General features: G+C 42.4%; 1 protein-coding gene across 3 annotated transcripts in view; it reads left to right on the top strand.

Moving 5' to 3' along the window:
* Nucleotides 1–11,149, top strand: part of LOC125463363 (proline and serine-rich protein 2-like) — a 68,552-nt gene extending 57,403 nt beyond the window's left edge. For all 3 annotated transcript variants that reach the window (XM_048554573.2, XM_048554574.2, XM_059654833.1), the window contains exon 4: nt 5,226–11,149. In XM_048554573.2, the coding sequence (XP_048410530.1) occupies nt 5,226–6,193 (968 nt within the window). In that variant the 3' untranslated portion in view covers nt 6,194–11,149. The remainder of the gene's footprint in view (nt 1–5,225) is intronic.
* The last annotated feature ends 11,381 nt before the right edge of the window (nt 11,150–22,530 follow it).

The raw sequence follows: 22,530 nt of genomic DNA, 5'->3' as shown, positions 1-22,530 counted from the left end.
CCAATAAAGGCAAGCGTGCCAAATACCTTTTATACCACCCTATCTACTTGCATGACCACTTTCAGGGAGCTATGGACTTGAACCCTAAGATCCTTCTGTATATCAATGCTGTTCAGGGCCCTGCTATTAACTGTATACTTTTCCTTAACATTTGATCTCCCAAAATGCAGCACCTCACACTTAGCTGGATTTAACTCCACCTGCCATTTCTCTGCCCATATCTGCAACTATATATCCTGCTGTGTCCTTTGACAACCTTCTACACTATCCACAACTCCACCAATCTCCATATCATCTGCAAACTCACTAACCCAGTCATTCTACATTTTCATCCAAGTCATTTATATATATCATAAATGCAGAGGTCCCAGTACGGATCCCAGCAGAACAGCATTACTCACAGACCTCCAGCCTGAAAAATACCCTTCCACTACCACCGTCTGTCTTCTATGGGTGAGGCGATTCTGAATCCATGTGACCAGGTCACCAGGGATCCTATGCATCTGAATCTTCTGGATGAGCCTACCATGAGGGATCTTGTTGAAAGCCTTTACTAAAATCCATGAAGACAACATCCACTACTCTACCCTCATCGATCACCTTCACCACCTCCTCGAAAAATTCAATCAAGTTACTGAGACATGACCTGTTCTGCACAAAGCTGTGCTGACTTTCCTTAATTAGGCCATGCTTTTCCAAATATGTATAAATCCTATCCCTAAGAATTCTCTCCAATAGCTTCCCAACCACTGATGTGAGACTCACTGGTCCATAATTTTCTGGATTATCCCTACTCCCTTCTTGAACAGAGGAACAACATTAGCTACTCACTAGTCCTCCAGGACATCTCCACTGGTTAGCGAGGATACAAGGATCTTGGGCAAGGCCCCAGCAATCTCCTCTCCTGCCTCTCTCTCAGTAACCTGGGGTAGATCCTATCAGGCCCTCGGGAGTTGCCTTCCTTAATGCTCTCAAGAGATTCAACATCATTTGTTTCCTGATCACAAAATGCCCAAAGCATATTAACATGCTCCACACTAATCTCATTATCCTTCATATCCTTTTCCTGGGTGAACACCGATGCAAAGTACTCATTTAGGATCTCATCCACAATCTCTGCCTCCAAGCACAAGTTCCCTCTTTTATCCTTGAGTGGTCTTACTTTCTCCCTAGTTATCCTCTTGTTTTTAATGTCTTCTATGGGCGAGGCAATTCTGAATCCATGTGACCAGGTCACCAGGGAACCTTTACATCTTAATCTTCTGGATGAGCCTGCCATGAGGGACCTTGTTGAAAGCCTTTACAAAAATCTATGAAGACAACATCCATTACTCTACCCTTGGGATTCTCTTTAACCCTATTTGCAAGATCATTTCATGGTCCCTTCTTGAACTCCTAATTCCTTGCTTGAGTACTTTCCTGCTTTCCTTATATTCCTCATGGGCCCTGTACGATTTTAGATTCCTAAACCTTACATATACATTTTTTTCCCCTTTTTGACTGAGAGGTGACTTAATTGAAACATATAAAATAATCAGAGGGTTAGATAGGGTGGATAGGGAGAGCCTTTTTCCTAGGATGGTGACGGCGAGCACGAGGGGGCATAGCTTTAAATTGAGGGGTGAAAGATATAGGACAGATGTCAGAGGTGGTTTCTTTACTCAGAGTAGTAAGGGAATGGAACGCTTTGCCTGCAACGGTAGTAGATTCGCCAACTTTGGGTACATTTAAGTCGTCATTGGACAAGCATATGGACATAAATGGAATAGTGTAGGTTAGATGGGCTTGAGATTGGTATGACAGGTCGGCACAACATCGAGGGCCGAAGGGCCTGTACTGTGCTGTAATGCTCTGTGTTCTATGTAAATTCAAAACCCCACTTGTTATCTAAGGGTCCCTTACCTTGCCATCATTGTCCTACTTCCCTACTGGAACAGACCGATCTTGAATTCTCCCCAGCAGGTCTTTAAACAGTTCCCACGTGTCAAATGTGGATTTGCCTGATCACAGCTCCTCCCAATTAACACTCATCTCCTGCCTAATACCTACATAATTTACGCCTCCCTGATTTTAGTACCTTTCCTTGTTCATAGCAAGCTTAAAACTTGAACAGTTGTGATCATTGTTGCCAAAATGCTCTCCCACTGCAAGGTCAGTGATTTGGCCAGGCTCATTAGTCAATACAAAGTTCAGTACGGCCCCTCCTCTAGTTGGGTGATTCACATACTGTTTCAAGAAACCGGCTTAGATGCACTAAACAAATTCCGCCCCGTCTAAGCCTGTTGCTCTAAGGGAGTCCCAGTCAATATTGGGGAAGTTAAAGTCACCCACTACGATAACTGTTTTTATTGCACATCTCCATAATCTGCCTACATATTTGTTCCACAAAGTCTTGGTGGCTGTTGGGAGGCTGATAGGATTATACTATCATAGCAATTGCACCGGTCTTATGTTTGAGCTGTGCCCATATTTCCTCACTCGATGAGCCCTCCAGTATGTCCTCTGAGTGCAGATGTAACATTCTCCCTAATTAGTAATGCAACTCCTTCACCTCTTACCTGCCTCTCTATCTTGTCTAAAACAACAAAACCCTGGAACATATACAATATTATGCTGCAACACAATGGAGCATTGTTGTGTCTTGCAACACAGAGTTAATCCTGGATATCACCTGAATTTTCAGTCCTGGTCAGGTCACTTAATTTAATCATCCAATGATTGTATTAACACAGAAGGAGGCCATTCAGTCCATCGAGCGTGAACCTGGTCTTTCAAAGAGCAACCCAGTTTGCCTCATTTCTGGCTGCATTCCTGCAATTCAATTATTTATCCAACTCTCGTTTTGTAGCTATTGTTGAATGGTGTCCACTGTCGTATGAGGCAGCGAGTTTCAAATCCTAGGCACTCACTATGAAAAATATCTCCTTACACTGAGTTCTGATGAAGGGTCCTGACCTGAAATGTTGACTTTCCCACCTCTCTGATGCTGCCTGACCTGCTGTGTACCTCCAGCTCCACGCTGTGTTGACTCTGACTTGAGCATTTGTGGTTCTTGGTATCTCTTTATGTTGTCTCTGTTTCTTTTCTCTTTCGCCTTAATACTGGGTCATCTGGTTATCAGCCTATTCAGCCATTGGAAACAGTGAGGATGCTTGCCGAAGACTGCACAATGTTCAACACCATTCGCAACTCCTCAGATATTGCAGTCCATGTCCAAATGCAGCAAGACCTGGACGATATTTAGGCTCGGGTTGATAAAGCATGTAACATTCACATCACACAATTACCAGACAAAGACCATCTCCAATAAATGCAATCTAATCACTGTTCCTTAACATTCAATAGCATCATCATCACAGAATCCACCACTGCAAACATCTAGGGGTTACCATTGATCAGAAACTGAAATGGATTCCCCATAAAAATGCAGTGGCTACAAGAGCAACTCAGAGGCTAGGAATACTACCGTGAGTAATTCTCTTCCTTACCACACAAAGCCTGTCCACCATCTACAAGGCACAAGTCAGGAGTGTGATGGAATACTCCCCACTTGCCTGGATGAATGCAGCTTCTACAACACTTAAGAAGCTTCACACCATCCAGGACAAAGCAGCCGCTTGATTTGCATACATCCACAAACAACTTCTGCTTCCGCCGTCGATGCTCAGTAGCAGCAGTGTGTACTATCCGCAGGATACACTGCAGAAATGCATCAAACATCCTTAGACAGCACCTTCTAAACACATGACCACTTCCATCCAAAAGGACAAGGATAACAGATACATGGGAACACCACCCCCTGCAAGTTCTCCTCCAAGCCACTCACCAGCCTCACTTGGAAACATAGCGCTGTTCCTTCAGTGACACTGGGTCAAAATCCAGGAATGTCCTCCCTAACAGCGTATGGGCCTACCCAGTCCAAATGGACTGCAGTGGTTCCAGAAGGAAGCTCACCACCACTTTCTTGATGGGCAATAAATGTTGGTCCAGCCAGCAATGCTGATGCCCCACAAATGAAGAAACAATTGCCAACAACTACCAGGATTATAAAGTTGAGCAATAACAGGGTCAGCACATTCATGGTACTGATATGACACTATGGCATAGCAAGCCAAACCAAATCAGCTTCACAATCACTAGATTCGACACAGTGAAATTAAAATATTCAATAATCCTCAAAGTTGCCCAATTGCCCCTAAACAGAATTTATGAATAGCAGATCTTGGACACAAAGCTTATAACTTAAACAAGAAAAAATATATTAATACTGTAGCATTAGTAGAACAAATCAAAACAACAAGCTAATTTAATAACTATAATTTAAACTCCGTCTTCTTTTATTGTAACCCACACTCACATTCGGATGGACTGACAGAAACAGTTAAGAGATAAATTACAAACAAAATGAAAGAATTGTAATTTGCTATTTCAATTAAACATTTTCGAATAATGGATGCCAGGTCTTCAGGCAATCCTTGGATAACGAATTGTCCATAGGCACATAACTGTATGTCTAATTTTAATCATCACCAGTGATTGCAAACTGTTTCAATAGATTACCAGAAGTATTTACTTATTTCTTACAGACTGAGACACTTTTCTCAGAACATTCAACAATCCCTTAACTGGTCAAGAGCGAGAGAGAGCGAGAGAAGCCAGTCATAAACCTTCGAAAATCATTCTCCACCTGCCAAATGCACTTAGAACCAGCTATCTCCCTCCTTTATCCTCCATTTAAAATTCTTATGGTTAGCTGCTTAGCATTGGTCCTCCCTTGATTAAGCAACTCAATATCTGACCAGATACCATCCCTGAGGGAAGCAGCACTTGATGCTGAATCACCTACACTGTCCCTTAAGTCAGTAATTAGGTTGCATTGTTTTCCAGGCCAGTCACCAATGTCAAACATCTGCAGTTGTTTTCTGCTCTTCTGAAATATGCAGCTGTTCAAAACTCTACTAACCCAAACCTCAATTCACAGTTCCACCTAAAAAAGGAGAAAAATAAAATAAAAACAGTCAGAGTCTCTACATTAGGGCAAACCTACCTTCTAATAAGCAATGAGTAAAATGAGAGGGTTTTTACTATGGCAATAATTTATTTCTTCCTCCCGTTGACAATAATTGAAGTCACCATCTGGAACGAGAATTATAAGTCATGACAATGTTAACTAGTGAAAAGAAAGGCATTTTCCAACAGATAAAAACATGTTTCTTTCTTTCTAGTTGACAAAGACGATGGCATGTTTCAGAAAGAGGTGTCTCAGACCAAGCAAGAGAAAGCTCAGCTGGGAGAACTGCCCACCCCCCACACAGCACAGGTTAAAAAGCAAAGAAGCTTTGAGAGAACTTTACCAGAATTGGAAATAGAGTCAGCCAGAGCCTCCTTGAGCCAGACAAAGCCGCCTGGATCAGTGCCAACTCCAATGGTTATCGCACAGAAGATTGCGGAGAAAAAGGTTGGGAATGGGGTCACATCGCCCTTGTCGCCAAAAGAATCCAAGTGGTTCGCTTCCGAAAATGATCAGACAGACTCGATCTCGCCAACTGAGAGTCACGAGTTTCAGTATAGAAATGTGAAGCTCCAAAGGTTCCCATCGAACATTAGCATTTCAATGGCCAACAAGGAATACAACAACACCATCACCAAAGCAGCTGTGAAAGTACAAGAGCGTAAAGCCCAAGTGTTGGCCAATCTGGGTGGGACAAGCCTCCTTGCTGTTGAGTCTGACGACAGGCTTCAGAAAAATAAACTCAATGGCCCGAAGCAGAGCTTGTCGTTCAAAGAGGTGGTAGCAAACCCACCAAGAGGCGAGGCCCTGAACAAACTGGAACAGGTCAAAGAGTCGAACGAGACTGCATTGGATAATCCCAGTGGCTTCAAACCAAAGATCAGGAATTCTGCTTCTTCTCAGTCAATGAAGGCACAGCCTGTCTCCAACGGTGCCCCTACAACTAATTCTGTGGCCCCACCTGTGAAAGCTCCCATTTCCAAGCCCGAAACAAAAGAGATGCCTCATCATGGTCCATTAATAACCACTTCTGAAATTCACAGGTCAAGGTCCATTCAAAAACCATCTGGATTTAGGCCTCAAGGAATAACAGTCCAGTTTTCAGGCCGTGGAGCAACAGATGAGTCACGCAAAGAAGCATTACGGAAATTGGGCCTGCTGAGGAGCAATGACATTCAGTGAAAACGTGACAAACACTTTTCAGGAACGTTTTATGATGCCTTTTGTTTAAGAACAAGGAAGATGATCTTTCTTCCATGCAGCCTTTAAATATAACCAAAAGGATTTCTTTAAAGTGCTAGTGTTTGACTAATGATAGCTAGCTTATTTTTGAGCGATCGTAATGACACATTGACCAAAGGGCCTGAAAACTGAAGTAGATTCTCACTGATCTCTTTCTCATTCAATGGGGCCAAGGGAAACTAAGTAGATGACATTATTGACCAGAATGGATCAAATTCAGGTCATTGTATTTGTGATTCTGGTCTCTTTGAGTTTATTTTGAGCACTGTGCAATGTCCCAAATGCATCTAAAATGGAAATATTGGTGAGTCTTGGGCTATCTAAGCTGTGGGAAGGCTATTTCGTAAGTTATAGACCATCTTTAATGTCACAAACCTCACCAATAAGATGTAACTCACCAAATCATAATTATAAGGCATGGAAGGACTCGGCTCATTTGCGCAATTTCATTGCCCAATATACAACCGTCACAATGCAGCTATAACCCAGTGACAAGTTGTTAAGTACTCTGTTTACAAGAAGAATACTGAAATACCGTACAAGACCTGTAGCCGCTTTTGGTGAATGTATTTGCTTGTTTGATCTGTGCTGTTAAAACAGGAAAGCATGGGCCTTAGCTACTAGACTGGACTAGACTATCCATACTCGAAAATGCCAATAGAGTGACACTATGTCCCTACACCAAACAGATCCACCAACAGCCAACATGTGAAAACAAAAACCGTCGAAAAGTGTGCGCAGCAAACCAGTCCTTCTGACTTAAACTCTAAATAAAAAAGAAACCCAAAAGAATTGGGGATGTTGGACAGTGAGTTAAAACTGGCTGTGTCAGTCACACTCAATAGAATTGGACTAATCTGCCTGCTACTGATTAGAGGGCAGGACTCGAAGGACCATTCAATAGTGGAACTTACCTTTACGAAAAGTCAATACCATTTTTATTTTTATTACATTTAGCTTAACATTCTATATTATGAAAAGACAAAATCTAATTTTAAGCAATACAATAATCTTTATTATTTGCAGGAGCATATGATTCCATTCATAAAGTTGTTGCAATCGGAAACAGTAAATTTATGAACAAAGTACAATTTTAAATCACATTAAGGGGAAGGAAAGTAAGGGATGTGTTTTTCTTTTGGTCAAAGTGCTTTTTAGTGGAAGAAATCACAATGCCTATTTTAATAGGATAAATTGCTGATAATGTCCTTAGCGTCAGAGAACAGAATCTCTTCTCTAAACTCTGCTAATCTGTCAGCTGTGAACTCTAGCAAGGGTCTGTGTGCAAATCAAGGAAGTGCAACTTTGTAGAGAGTATAGTTCGAGCTATCTAAACCACACTAATGTTGTAAATTCTTCACAAAACCTTGACGTGGAGGTGCCAGTGCTGGACTATGTCAGAAGTCACACGACATTGAAGGATCAGCGAGACTCAGAAAGCTTGTGATTTCAAATAAACCTATTGGACTATAACCTGTGTCACTTCTGACTTCACAAAACCTCAGGTCCTGTGCTCCTCCCATTCAAGGTCTCTCATTCTAGCCTCTACCAAACAAATTGCTCTCAAACCCTCTGTTCCATCATTAACTATTTTTTGCACTTATTGCCTGTCCCATTTGCCCTTGAGAAGGTGCTGGTAGTGACCTGCCTTCTTGAACCACTGCAGTCCCTATGCTGTAGAGACACTGTAATGCTGTGAGTGAAGGGAGTTACAGGATTTTGACCCAGCAACACTGAAGGAACGGCATTATATTTCCGAGGCAGGACGTGTGAGTGGCTCAGAGGGAGATTTGCTGGAGGTGATGTTCCCATATATCTGCTGCCCTTGTCATTCTGGAGGATATTAACCCCTTCTCTTGATTACCAATCCAATGGCATTGCCACTACATCACCATCTGTGCCTGTTGCCTCTTCTCCAAACTCCCTATCGTGCTGAAAGTGTGACCTTCCCGGTTGTGCACGTCCTCTTCCAGAATTCAGTTGGAATCTATCCACTCATGTTTCTGCCCCTCTCACAGCTCTGATGTAACCTTAACCATGTCTAGGCAAGCGTCCTGCCTGGCTGCAATCAGAGCACTTTAGTTTTACTTATCTTCCTCATCCATCCTGCAACCTTTGATGTGTCTGATCACCTGGATCTTCCTGCAATCTCAGTCCATGCACTGCCCAGTTCAGCAAAAGCTGCCTGCACCTGGTTCTACGTTTTATCATGACTGTGTGGAGTATCTCATTTCTACCTCTACATCATGAATGCAGCAGCGAGCCAGGTGTCCATCATTAGCCTCCTGCCCTTTTCTCAATTCCATGCCCCTTGGAGACATCATTCGCTAAAAGCTAAAAATAAAGATATGTGCACTTTTTGATGTGCTTGTGATGTTTGGCTGCAGGAACATCAATGGTTTCCAGAAGACCCTCAGACAACCCTTGAGCCTTGACAATGTCACCCACTCACTATGGGATTGACACACTGTGCCAAATATTAGAATCGTACTGGTTACAGCATGGACAGAGGCCATTCAGCCCACCCTACCTGTGTTGGCTCCTTGCAAGAGCAATTCAGGAGGAGTGCCTTCTCATATCCAATAAAATAATGACACTCAACTGCGAATTTGACAGTTATTCAGCAAAGATATTCACAGATTATCAAAAAAACTGCAGTTAGGGAGTAACCAGGAAGTAAACTAGGAAAAATATCTCCCTAGTTGAACAGACAGACAGGCATCATCGTATTTGGAACTCTTTATTTCTCTGAAAAGAATTTGGAAGTTTTGGGGTCGTAGCAGGGTATGTGAGCTAGCTCTGGGACTGATGTACTTTTTATTCTAGTCAGGTTACATGGATTGGCCATGCTAAATTGCCCATAGTATCCAAGAATGTGCAGGCTAGGTAGGTTAGAGTAACAGGGACAAGTTGGGGGTGTGGGTCAGTGTGAGATGCTCTTTAAAGGGATAGCATGGACTCAATTGTCTGAATGGCCTGTTTCCACACTTTAGGGATTTATAACCAAGTTTTGTGGACCCCAGTCAGACAAGATGAGTTGAATTACAGATCATCCCTAGTCCAATAGATATCTTATAATCAATCTGTTCAGAGATGTTATTACACACCTCTGGGGTAGGTGGGGTTTGAACCCAAATGGAATGGCTCAAGAAGCCATTTGGCCTACCCCTCATTCCTACCTGCTCAGTTTGTAACTTGGTTTCCAACGGCCTGGTTGCACCAGAGCAGTTTGAAGCTGTATTGCTCTCCTGGGCTATTGTGATTGGGATGGCTCCTACTCTCTCAGGGGTAGCTCCTTGGAACTCACCCCATTGCAGCAGCATTGCACAGAAGGGAACCCACTCGCAGTGTTGCAATTTCCAAAACAAAATGGTCAAGTAGTAAATTTCTGGCAAGACCGTTATTCTCCCATCCCTTAGACTTTCCTTCCTTTTTATTTACTTCAGTCGGTAGGGTGTGTACAAATGGGATGTTTTGTGTAAATATGTATGAATGGCATTGTAACAAAATACTGTACATAACCTACACAGATGCTTCAGGTCAAAACCCTTTATTCAGTGCCATCTCTATCCAATAAACTGACCCATTCACAACTACTACAACTATTAACTCCAAATCATGTTTTCCACAGAAGCCTACCCATTTTTCTTGCTAACAGAAGGTTTAGACCATGTGTTTAAAACTCAGCAGTTTCTTTTGTAAGTCATCATAAGTACAGATAACACACCACTATCTGCGGGCAGCCACTTCTTTGGAGTCTTCGTAGACTTGGTTGGGCTTTCACTCATGGTCAGCCTTAATTTTGGGATGTTGAGGCAGTTAATTGAAATATATACATGAATCAAACCCTCATTTCAGGGGGGTAACATCTCACCCTCACTTGTACAAGTGATGTGGTTGAGAATTAACATTCCAATCACTGTTGCACTGTTCCTGAGAATGACACTCCAAACAAGACATTTTGGAAAGTTAGACCATAGGAGCAGGAGTAGGCCATTCAGTCCCTCAAGCATTCTCTGCCATTCAATAGGCTCATGGCTGATTCAACATTCCTCACATCCTCTTGCCTACTCTTTCCCTGTGACCCTTGACTCCCCTGATCAAGAGTCCATCTGTCTCGGCCTTAGATGTACGCAAGGACTCTGCCACACAGTTCTCAGTGGCGAGGAGTTCCAAAGTCCCTCAACCCTCTAAGAGAACAAATTCCGCCTCATCTCAGTCTTAAACTGATGCCCCTTTATTCTGAGACTATCCCTCTGGTCCTAGACACTCACATGAGGGCAAATATTTTCTCAGCTTTTACCCTGTCAAGCTCCTTAAATTGTCGTCACACAGTCTATTCTTACTGTGGTCTGTGTTTTACGACGTTATTGCTTAAATCGATGTAATTTTTTGTGTGCTGTCCATCTATTCAGTTATTACTTTTTCCTGCATTACAAGGTTCCTTTCTCCTGCTTCCTGACTGATTGGTTAAAAGGTTTTTGTGGTGAACATACAGAGTTGCGAGTTACCAATGGGGTGGATCACCCACACTGGAATAGTGTGAGCTGGCCACTAGTTACAGTATATTCATAATGTGAAGAGCTTATTAATATTCAGCTCATCATACCAAATAAAACTAGTGATGGGCTGTTAATGAATTTACTATTAAAGATTTTATTATATTTGTGTATATATTTTATGTCTTTTCAACTAATCATTTTGAAATACATCCCGATTTTAAAAGATATTTACGCACATTGCAAATATTAAAGTTTTAAAATTACTTTATTAATTACTTCACTTGTGTTCACTTGATAAATCACACAAATGTACACCTAAGTGCAGTTATCAAACAAAAAAGACAATATTTGTTTCTAAAGACACTGTGAATGTTCTGGAACAGTTGCGCATATTAGTGGGAGATGCATTATATTTCTTATTGGTAAACATTAAAAAACTACATAAGTAAAAATAAAAAAATCCTGCATTGATGGGAAGTTTTTATGATCAAAATAACCTTTTGAACACTATATTGAGGGGCATTAATCTACAGACCAAGTCCATTAACAAAATTGTGTCAGAGTTAATGGGAACTGCAGATGCTGGAGAATCTGAGACAACAAAGTGTGGAGCAGGATGAACACAGCAGGCCAAGCAGCATCCCAGGAGCACAAAAGCTGACGTTTCGGGCCTAGACCCTTCATCAGAGAGAGGTCTAGGCCCGAAACGTCAGCTTTTGTGCTCCTAAGATGCTGCTTGGCCTGCTGTGTTCATCCAGCTTTACACTTTGTTATCTCCACTAACAAAATGTCATTTTGATATCCGCTGTTCAGAATTGGGCATCGCTGGCTAAGCCAACATTTACGGCCTATCCCTAAAAGCCTGGTAAAGGTAGACATTTTGCTAACAATTAAAAATGGAGAAACAATCTCTATTTTATCCAGCCACCTTCATACCTGAAGACACTGTTGCCTCATCAAAATTTGGTCCCATGCTCATTGGAGTACTCTATCCATGTGGTCATTTTTCATCAGTGCATCTGTTGAGTTGGAAGAAGCACATTCCTTGCCATCCTGAGGTTGGGTGCCGACACTGTGTACAAAAGTCACTCAGAATGGAAAATTGGTACTACACTGATGTCGAGTAAACCAATGTAGAAGTGCTCAATGACCAAACCGTTCCGTCTGCATTAGTTAATGCTGACTGAGATTCCCAATGAGAATGAGCGATGCCAGTTCGCCTGCTTCCTCAGCCACTACCACTTCTGTTCTAATAACCTTTGGACGCTGTGGAATGCTGACCCGAGGTGATTCGTTCTCTTCATTTTCCCTTCCCTTGGAGAAGCGCTAACACTCCACTTGGCACCTTCTGGCCCAGCTGAAACTGGAAACTTGGCACCTGGTGTTTGACAGACCTCATTAGAAAGGCTCACTCATGCTGAAAGGTAACCTGTACCCACTCAGAAATTCTCTCTCAACTATTAGGAAGCAAAGGATCTTAACAAATGACAACATATTAATTTCTGTCTTGCGAGACGATTCAATTACCTGCTGGCATCACTTTCTATTTATTACAGTGCCAGGCCACTGTTAGGTACATGATACTTTTCAATTGTCTCTTTTTTTTTTCAATTTGACACCAGAGCCAGGTAAAGATTTGAAAACTATATTCCCTGCTTTAAAAGAGAGTTCCTTCTTATAGTAATGGTTCAAGTGAATTCAATCCAATTGTAACATGATGAAACATGATCAAGAGTGATAATGGGAACTGCAGATGCTGGAGAATCCAAGATAATAAAATGTGAGGCTGGATGAACACAGCAGGTCCAGCAGCATCTCAGGAGCACAAAAGCTGACGTTTCGATCCTAGACCTCTCTCTGATGAAGGGTCTAGGCCCGAAACGTCAGCTTTTGTGCTCCTGAGATGCTGCTGGGCCTGCTGTGTTCATCCAGCCCCACACTTTATTACCATGATCAAGAGGGGCTCACTTGTGACTCAATGGTAATGTCCCTAGCCCTGGACTGGGATCAAGCCCCACTTGCTCCAGAGCTGTGTATTACCATATCTGAACAGGTTGATTAGAAAAGTGGGTTAATAAAAGAATTTTTTCTAAAAGAAATGAAACATGCTTAAAGATCTCTTGTGGCACAGTTGTAGTAACCCTATCCCTGGACCAGGAGGCACGGGTTCAAGACTCACCACTCCAGAGGTGTGTAATGACATCTCTGAACAGGTTGATTAGTAAAACAAGTTTTAAAAAATGAAACATGATTAAGGAGCTCTTGTGGTGCAATGGTAGTGTTCCTACTTCTGACCCAGGAGGTCGGGGTTCAGGTTCCACCTGCTTTAGAGCTATGTAATAACATCTTTGAACTGGTTGATGAGAACACTTCTAGGAGTGATGGACATCTTTCAAACAGAGTGAGAATATTTCCAGAACACTGGATGGGCAGCATGATCTTTCATCATCATCATCATTACTGAGAGAAACATAATTTAAATCGCCTTTTGTCACAGTGTCTAGTTGTTACTTTGTGACACGACATTTGTAAAGGAATGTTTCAAAGACTGGAGATTCATGCAACAATCTTTTGCTCAATCAGCCCGTTCTGTTACACTTCCCTGGAGCGCATCCAAGTTGATTTTTTTAGAAAATTGTTTGTAGGAATCACAGTACTAAGAAAGCATTTTATTGCCCATCCCTAACTGTTAAGAGCTGATCACATTCCTGTGGATCTGGAGTCACGTCGACCAGACTACGTTCTGGTTCTGAAGAAGGGTCAGCCAACCCAAAATATTAACTCTGATTTCTCTCCACAGATGCTGCCAGACCTGCTGAGCTTTTCCAGCAATTTCTGTTTTCATTTCTCATTTACAGCATCCGCAATTCTTTTGGTTTTTGTAGACCAGACTAAATAAGGATAGCAGATTTCCTTACCTAAAGGACATTAGTGAACACAGATGGGGTTTTATAAAAATTAACAGCGGTTACATGGACAGTTTTTCTCTAATTACAGATTTTTTATTGAATTTAAATTTCACCATCTGCCATGATCGGATTTGAACCCATAATCCAGATTAATTTTTAAAAAATTCATTCACAGGATGAGGGCATCACTGACTAGCGAACATTTAACATCCACCCCTAATTGCCCAGAGGGCAGTTAAGAATTAACCACATTGTTGTGAGTTTGAAGTCACATGTAGGCCAGACCAGGTAAAGATGACAGTTTCCTTTCCTAAAGGGCATTAGTGAAATTTTCCAACAATCAGCAATGGATTTATGATCATCACTTGGCTCTTAATTCCAGGTTTTTATTGAAATCAAATTCCACCAGCTGCCGTGGCCAGATTTGAACCCTTGTCCCAAGATTTCTGGGGTTCTGAATAACTAGCCCAGTGACATTGCCATCTCCCTTCATATTAAACATGGAACACTCCAGCTGAGATGTATCAAAGGTTCAGCAGAAGCGTCAGCATCAGACATCCTAACCCCTGAAATGAACTGACCAAATCACTCTAATTGCTTTCTCAATCTTGCTATCACTTTGTAAAGGTATACATCAACGCGGTCTTGAGGAAAACCACTCCAGTTGCTTGGTGCAATACACATTGGCCAAGAGCAAAACATGGCAGAGACACGTAATAGAATCATAGAGTCACATGGTCCAGAAGAAGCCTTTTGGCCCTTTGGAGTCTGTACTGCTGAAAATGCATCAGTCCCGCCTTCCTGCACTAGGCCCATGGCCTTCAATGTTATGACGTTTCAATTCCTCACACAAGTGTTTATTAAAGGTTGTAAGGTTTCTTCCTCAACTACCATCCCATGTGGTGCATTCCAGACCTCAACCACCCTTTGGGTGAAAAGTGTTTTCCTCAAGACCCCTCTAAACCGCCTGCCTTTCCCTTTAAAATGATGCCTGTTTGTTATTGATCTGTTAGCTCAGGGAAACAGCTGCTTTCTATCCCCCTGTCCATGCCCCTCATAATCTTTACCCCTCTATCAGGTTCCACCTCAGCCTTCACTGCCCCAAAGAAATTATTCCGAGCTGATTCAACCATCTTCGTACCTAAAAATCTGAAATAAAACAGAAAATGGTAGCAGCACTCAGCATGGCAGGCAGCTGCAGTAGGCCTTATATCAAGTAATGTTTCAACTCTCCTTCGCAAGTGAAGAGTTATATTGGCTTTAAAATATTATTTGTTTCACCCTCCATTGATGCTGTCAGAGTTTCACCAGATGTTTGTGTTCTTGTCACAAGTATAACATTTGGAAATCAGAAACATTGATCTATTTCCACCTGCATATGAGTCTGATACACACTCGGTAACTTCTCTTGTTGCATGGCCTTGGGGAATATTTATACTCAAAAGGAACTTCTTCAGAGTCTTTAGTTAAAATGTGTGTTTGTACTTTCCCAGAATAATACATCACTTGTGCTTCAGTCAACAATAACCCTCTTCACCGCACTGTGTAAGAAAACCTACCAAAACAGTGAAATAGGTACCTGGTAAATTGATACCTGCATAAAACAAACTGTCCTTTATATGGGAAGAACCAGGTCAACCTGTCACAATGCTGAATAAAATTTATCTCAAATTTCATTGGTGTTCAAAATTATTCTGGACAATGAATTCAAATTCTGAATTAGAAAAAGAAGACTTGCATTTATGTCGTGCCTTTCATGACGTCTTAAAGCACTTTATAGCCAATGAAGTGCTTTTAGGCTGTAGTTCCTCTTACAAAGGTGTGAAAATGCAGCAGTCAATTTGGCACAGCAAGCTCCCACCAACATCAATGCGATAACGATGAATTAAATCTTCAGGATGCTGACTGAGGGATAAATATTAGACAGGGTACCAGCGTAAGATCCCTAAACAAAAAAAACCCAAAAAGCTGCAGATGCTGGAAATCAGGAACAAAAACGGAAATTGCAGGAAAATCCCAGCAGATTTGACAGCATGTGTAGAGAGAAATCAGAGTTAATGTTTTGTGTCCAGTTCTTTGGAACTGGTGGGCATTTCGGAAGACCCTTGTTCAGTAAGTTTCCTACTCATTCAAGTAAAGCCATGGGATATCTATTACCATTCTGAGTGGCCAGATCGGTTGTCAGTTTAATGTCTCACTTGAAAGTGCCTCTGACAGGACAAGACTACCTTAGCACTGCAAATGGATAAATTATTTTTGACTTAAAGGTCAGAGTATTAACAAAAATGTCTGGTTCTTTCAGATTTCTGATATTAACAGTTTGTAGTAACACTCTTTTTCTCATTCATGGGATGTGGGCATTGCTGTCTGGGCCAGCATTACCCATCCCTAGTTGCCCCCTTGAGAAGGTAGGGGTGAGTTGCCTTCTTGAACCACTGCAGACCACCTGTTGTAGTTGACCCAGAATGCCATTCAGGAGGGAATTCCAGGATTTTGACCCAGTGACAGTGAAGGAACAGCGATATATTTCCAAGTCAGGATGGTAAGTGGTTTGGAGGAGAACTTGAATGCGGTGGTGTTCCCATGTATCTGATGTCCTTATCCTTCTCAATGGAAGTGGTTGTGGATTTGTCTGAGGATCTTTGGTGAATTTCTGCAGTGCATCTTGTAGATAGTACACACTGCTGCTCCTGAGCGTCGGTGGCGGAGGGAGTGGATGTTTGTGGATGTGGTGCCAATCAAGTGGGGGCTGTTTTGTTCTGGATGGTGTCAAGCTTCTTGAGTGTTGTTGGGTCTGAACCCATCCAGGCAATGGGGAGTATTCCAACACACTCCTGACTTGTGCCTTGTAGATGGTGGACAGGCTTTGGGGAGTCAGGAGGTGAGTTACTCATTGCAGTATTCCAAGCCTCTGACCTGCTCTTGCAGCCACTGTGTTAATGTGGTAAGTCTAGTTGAGCTTCTTAAAATGGTAACCCCCAGGATGTTGATGTTGGGTGATTCAGTGATGTTAACACCATTGAATGTCAAGGGGTGGTGGTAAGATTGTCTCTTATTGGTGATGGTCATAGCCTGCATTTCTGTGATGTGAATGTCACTTACCATTTGTCAGCTCAAGCCTGGATATTATCCAGATCTTGTTGCATTTGAACATGGACCGCTTCAGTATCTCAGGAGTCATGAATGGTGCTGAACATTGTGCAATTGTTGGTTTTTGTTCGTCCTTCTTTTTGGTTCCCTCACCACCTGGCACAGACCCAGTCTGGCAACTCTGTCCTTTAGGTCCCAACCAGCTCCATCAGTCATACAGCTGCTGAGCCACTCTTGGTGGTGGGCATTGAAATCCCCCACCCAGAGTATATTTTGTGCCCTTGCCATCCTCAGTACTTCCTCTAAGTGTTGTTCAACATGGAGGAATGTTATTCATCAGCTGAGGGGGGCCAGTACGTGGAAATCAGCAGGAAGTTTCCTTGCCTATGTTTAACCTGAAGCCATGAGACTTCAGGGGGTCCAGAGTCAATGTTGAAGACTCCCAGAGTCCCACCCTCCCGACTGTATACCACTGTGCCACCCCCCGTGCTGGGCCTGTCCTACCGATGGGACAGCACATATCCAGGGATGGTGATGGTGGTGTCTGGGACATTGTCTGTAAGGTATGATTGTGTGAGTAGGACTATGTCAGGCTGTTGCTTGACCAGTCTGTGAGACAGCTCTCCCAATTTAGGCACTAACCCCCTGGTGTTAGTGAGGAGGACTCTGCAGGGTTGACAGGACTGTTCTTGCTGCTGTCTTTTCCGGTGCCTAGCTCAATGCCAGGTGATCCATGTGGTTTCATTTTCTTTGTTGAGAGTTTGTAACGATTGGTACAACTGATTGATAGACTTTGAGCTTTTGAAGTGTCACGTCAAAGACTATCGGCCTACTGCAGGTAAGTGGGACTGGTGCAGGTAGCATTGTTTCTTGGCAATACAGACTCGATGGGCCGAAGGGCCTGCTCTGTATTGTATGATCCTATACATGGCCAATTTGTTGGAAGAAGTCATTAATAACATCAGCAAGTGGCTACAAATATTTACTTCTCAATGTTCCAAGTTTGGCCAGAAAAATATGCCCAAGTGTTGATGTAGACTGTACAGAGTAACTGTTACATAATGAACTGCATCTCATTAGGATGGACAAGCACCTCTTCTGCCATATTCATGGTCCATCCTCCAGCACAGATGACTAAACGATCCTGTGGGACCACAGAGGAAAGAGGCCGGGTGGCGGCTCTCAACCCCAATGACAAGCCATCAGTACCCAAGCACGTTACCTCATAAGAGATAGTAGGAACTACAGATGCTGTAGAATCAGAGATAACAAGGTGTAGAGCTGGATGAACACAGCAGGCCTAGCAGCATCATAGGAGCAGGAAGGCTGACGCTTTGGGTCCAGACCATTTCTGATGAAGGGTCTAGGCCCGAAACGTCAGCCTTCCTGCTCCTCTGATACTGCTTGGCCTGCTGTGTTCATCCAGCTCTACACCTTGTTATCTCGGATGTTACCTCATAAGGAAGCTGTTTTTGCCTTTCATAACTCCTGCAATAATGGAGCAGCCCTTCTCAACATTAAAACTATCAGGGTAACATTAAAAAAAACACAAAAAAACTGTGTGCTGGAGATCAGAAGCCAGAACAGAAATTGCTGGACTTGAAACTTAATATCTCCCCACAGATGCTGCCAGACTTGTGTTTTTAGAACAATTTCTGTTTTTGTATCAGGGTTACGTTCTGGCTTGGCTGATGATTTCTAATACTGTCCCTGGTCCGTTGGGTTTACTCTGGATATCAATAACCCAAGGCAGTTCCAACAATGAGAGATATCCAATGTTATTTATTATATAAAAGTACACTGCAAAATACTACAGAAATCTTACCCGTACAATGCTAATGATCAGAAGTGACCTGGTTAATGTGGATGTCTTTGATGATCAGACCAAAAGAGGTGATCCTCTCACTCTGTCCCAACCTCCAGACACTGACCAGATGACCTCCTGAGCAAGCTAACCACACTCTGAAGCAAGCTTTCGTTATGTGCTTTTTTCATACAGATAGACTGTGGGTTCAAACTTTGACACTATCCACTATTCAGCAAATGATCAGTTTGACCACTGGCAAACATCACAGATTGGCAAGTTTTCCACGGCCCATTTGATTGATTACTCGTTAGGACTTGCTGGCTTCACCTTAGACAAAAGGTCATCTGTTAAATTTAACAAACTTTGTTAACAGCAACCTTCTCACTCTATTGCCACCTTTATGTCAATCTGCTATCTATTTACACGGCACAATTCAACGATCAAGAACTCACTGTCAGCTGATCAATTGTGCACGTTATCATTTCTAATTCACTTTGTCTGTTTGCAAATAAGACTCCAGCCTTTCAACGTTATTGTGAAAGTTCAGTCCATTACAGCAGAGATTAACACACATAATTCAAATACACATTCTTTCAGGCACAGAAACATATTACAGCCTATAGCCTTTCTAATCATTACACCATCACAGGCTTTGGATGTATTTTTTTTTGTTGTTTATTTGGCTAACCCAGCATATTTTAGGTTGATATCTACAATTTCCACCCCCCTAGCACCAGTGTGATATGTCTGTTGTCAGCAACATCTGATATGCAGCAGCTCACTAAGATTACGCATACAATGTTGATACAACATTATTAGCAGACACAATATTTACAGCTAAGATTACACAATCAATGCTCTTAACTAAATTCCACATTAGGTTCAAAGAAAGAGTCAATATGAAGATGCCCCCACCTACCTGCAGACAGGAATTGGTTGAGGTATGAAGACTGAACTTTAAAAACTGAGTTCCATTCAGAACTGACTGGATTTGTGACACTACTAACTCTGTTTTCTCTCTCTCCACAGATGCTGTCAGACCTGCTGAGCTTCTCCAGCACTTTCTGCTTTTGTTTCAAAACAGTCCAGTTCAACAAAACATAAATGCATCAACTCAATAAGTGTATCAACCTCAGTGGAGCCACCACGCTCTTCCTGTACCATGTAAATGTAAGTTGTTGTAACAGTTGCATAGAGAAACAGGAGCATGCATTAATATTGATAAATGAAGAGTGAATGGCAATAGATATAGTAACCATTTACTTCAACAGAATCTAGTACCAAAATGTTATTGCTGCACAAGTTCCGAATCCTGTATCAATATCTTCAGCGGATAAGCAGCGAAAATAGAAAAAGATAGTTGTCTTAGGCAAAACTTTGCCACATGTTGCTATTTCAAAGATTCTTTCATCATCTTGACTTGGAAACATATCACTGTTCTTTCACTGGGTCAGAATCCTGGAATTGCCTCCCTAATGGCATCGTGGGTCAACCTACAGCACATGGACTGCAGCGGTTCAAGAAGGCAGCTCACCCCCACCTTCACAAGGGGGACACTTGAGGCACAGAGGTAGTGTCCCTCTATCCAAACCAGTAGGATGGGGTTTGAGTCCCTCAGATGCTCCAACGGGAAGCAATAGCCTAATGACATTATCTCTTGACTGTTAATCCGGAGACCTTATCCTTGGGATAATGGGAACTGCAGATGCTGGAGAATCGGGACCTGGGTTTGAATTCTGCTGTAGCAGACAGTGGAATTTGAATTCATTAATAATCTTGAATTAAGAGTGTAATTTCTGAGGGAAAAAGAGCAAAACCTTTAGGGTAGGAAACGTGGCCTACACGTGATTCCAGGCCCACAGCAACATGGTTGTCTCTTGGATGGGCAATAAATGCTGGACCAGCCAGCGATGCCTTCATTTTACAAATGATTTTTTTGAAAGAAGTATATGGGTAGGTTGAAAAATAAAGTTGCCATCTCATTGACCCCGATCCAATTCTTGGGATTGGGTCAAAGATCAGGTTCCTTTTTTGGACAAATTGAAAGAAAGGTCAGCGCATAGTTCAGTGACTGTTTTCAAATGTGAGTGATAAAGGTTTCGTTGGCTCGCCAAAGATTTCACATCAAATGAAAGATTTTCTGGAATGCCTTATCTACAAGTTATATCTTTTTTATTTGAAATCACCCATTCTTCATAAAATTCCATAATAGGATGCATAAAAGAAATACTGTTCGTCTGTGGGTTTCTGTGTTATCTGGTAACATCACGTATCACAGACTCACAACAGAAGCATTTACCTCAGCAATTCTAACGCAAACTGTTTCTGAAAATCTGACTCTTATGAATGAATCACTCATTTCCCCTCTCCTCGTAGTATCAGCTAAGCCCAACGTATAAAGATTCCATTGTTATACTGGGATCTCCAATGGCTATGGTCTTCCTTTTAAAATCCAGTCCATTTGAGATCTCAGTTGCTGCTTTTTGACATAGAAGCAGTAGAGTTTATGTCCTTTCTGAGACAATCTAAACACAGGTATAAAGGCTGCCTTAATCCTTGCTCGCAGGGTTAAAACTTTTTTAAAAAGAACGAGTTCTATAGGGTTAGCTCAGTTGGCTGGGCTGCTGGTTTGTGATACAGCATGGGTTCGAATCGCACACTGGCTGGGAGTTACCATGAAGGACTCTCCTTCTCAACCTTCCTTCTCAACCTCCCTCCTCAGGTTGAAGTGCCATCACTTGTCTGTCTGTCTCTCTCTTTCTTACGAAACAGCAGCCCTACAGTCTGGTAAATGTAAGGTGACTTTCCTTTCAGGGTGCAGTGTTACAAGACTAACAAACCCGAGACAACAGTTAAAATCACACGATGGTAGTTGCAGAACTTAAATTCTGTCAATTAAATAGACCTGGAGTTAGAAACAAAAGGCAGCCTCAGGAATGGTGGCTACTGAATTGCTGTAAAAATACTTCTGAGCCAACCCTTTCCTGCCCTCCTTACCAAATCATTACCCACAAGCAACTCCCAGATCTGTGGCAATGCGGTTGAATCTTCACTGTTTCCTAAAATGGCCAAGACACTTGAGAGTGGAGGGGAAAAGATGTCAGTGATGTGAAGTTTTTAAGAAGTGAATTGGTGCAGTTGCATGCCATTGTGTCTGCATCAGCTCTTTGTGTCAGGTGACATCGCTATTTCTTCTTACATTTGTGGGATGTGGGCATTGCTGGCTGGGCCCAACACTTATTAGCCCATCCCTCGTTGTCCCCTGAGAAGGTGGTGGTGAGGTGCTTTCTTGAGCCTCTGCAGTCCGCGTGCTGTGGGGAGACCCACAATGCCCTTGGGGAAGGATTTTGACACAGCAACAGTGAAGGAATGGAGATTATATTCCTAAATCAGGATGGTGAGTCACCCCTCAGCCTCTGATGCTCCAGAGAAAATAGCCCCAGCCTATTCAGCCTTTCCCCTTAGCTCAAACCCTCCAACATCCTCATAAATCTTTTCTAAACCCTTTCAAGTTTAACAACAGCTTTACTATAGCAGGGAGACCAGAACTGGATGCAGTATTCCAAAAGGGGCCTAACCAGTGTCCTGTACAGCTACAATATCACCTCCCAACTCCCATAGTCAATGCACTGACCAATAAAGGCAAGCATACCAAGCAGCTTCCTCACTATCCTGTCTACTCATGACTCCACTTTCAAGGAACAATGAATCTGCACTCCAAGGTCTCTTTGTTCAGTTACACTCCCCAGGAACTTACCATTAAATGTATAAGTCCTGCCCTGATTTGCCTTTTCAAAATGCGTAAAAGACAATGGGACAGGAAAATGGACAGGAAAGGTTTGGCAGGATATGGGCTAAATGCAGACAAATGGGACTGGTTCAGTTTAGGCGACCTGGTTGGCATGAATGAGTTGGGCTGAAGGGTCTGTTTCTATGCTCTATGACGGCTCTATAACAGGATAGTTCTAT

This window comes from Stegostoma tigrinum, chromosome 25 (assembly GCF_030684315.1).
Source record: "Stegostoma tigrinum isolate sSteTig4 chromosome 25, sSteTig4.hap1, whole genome shotgun sequence".
Taxonomy (NCBI): domain Eukaryota; kingdom Metazoa; phylum Chordata; class Chondrichthyes; order Orectolobiformes; family Stegostomatidae; genus Stegostoma; species Stegostoma tigrinum.
The sequence above is the reverse complement of the archived record's forward strand: the minus strand, read 5'-3'. Positions and strand labels throughout refer to the sequence as shown.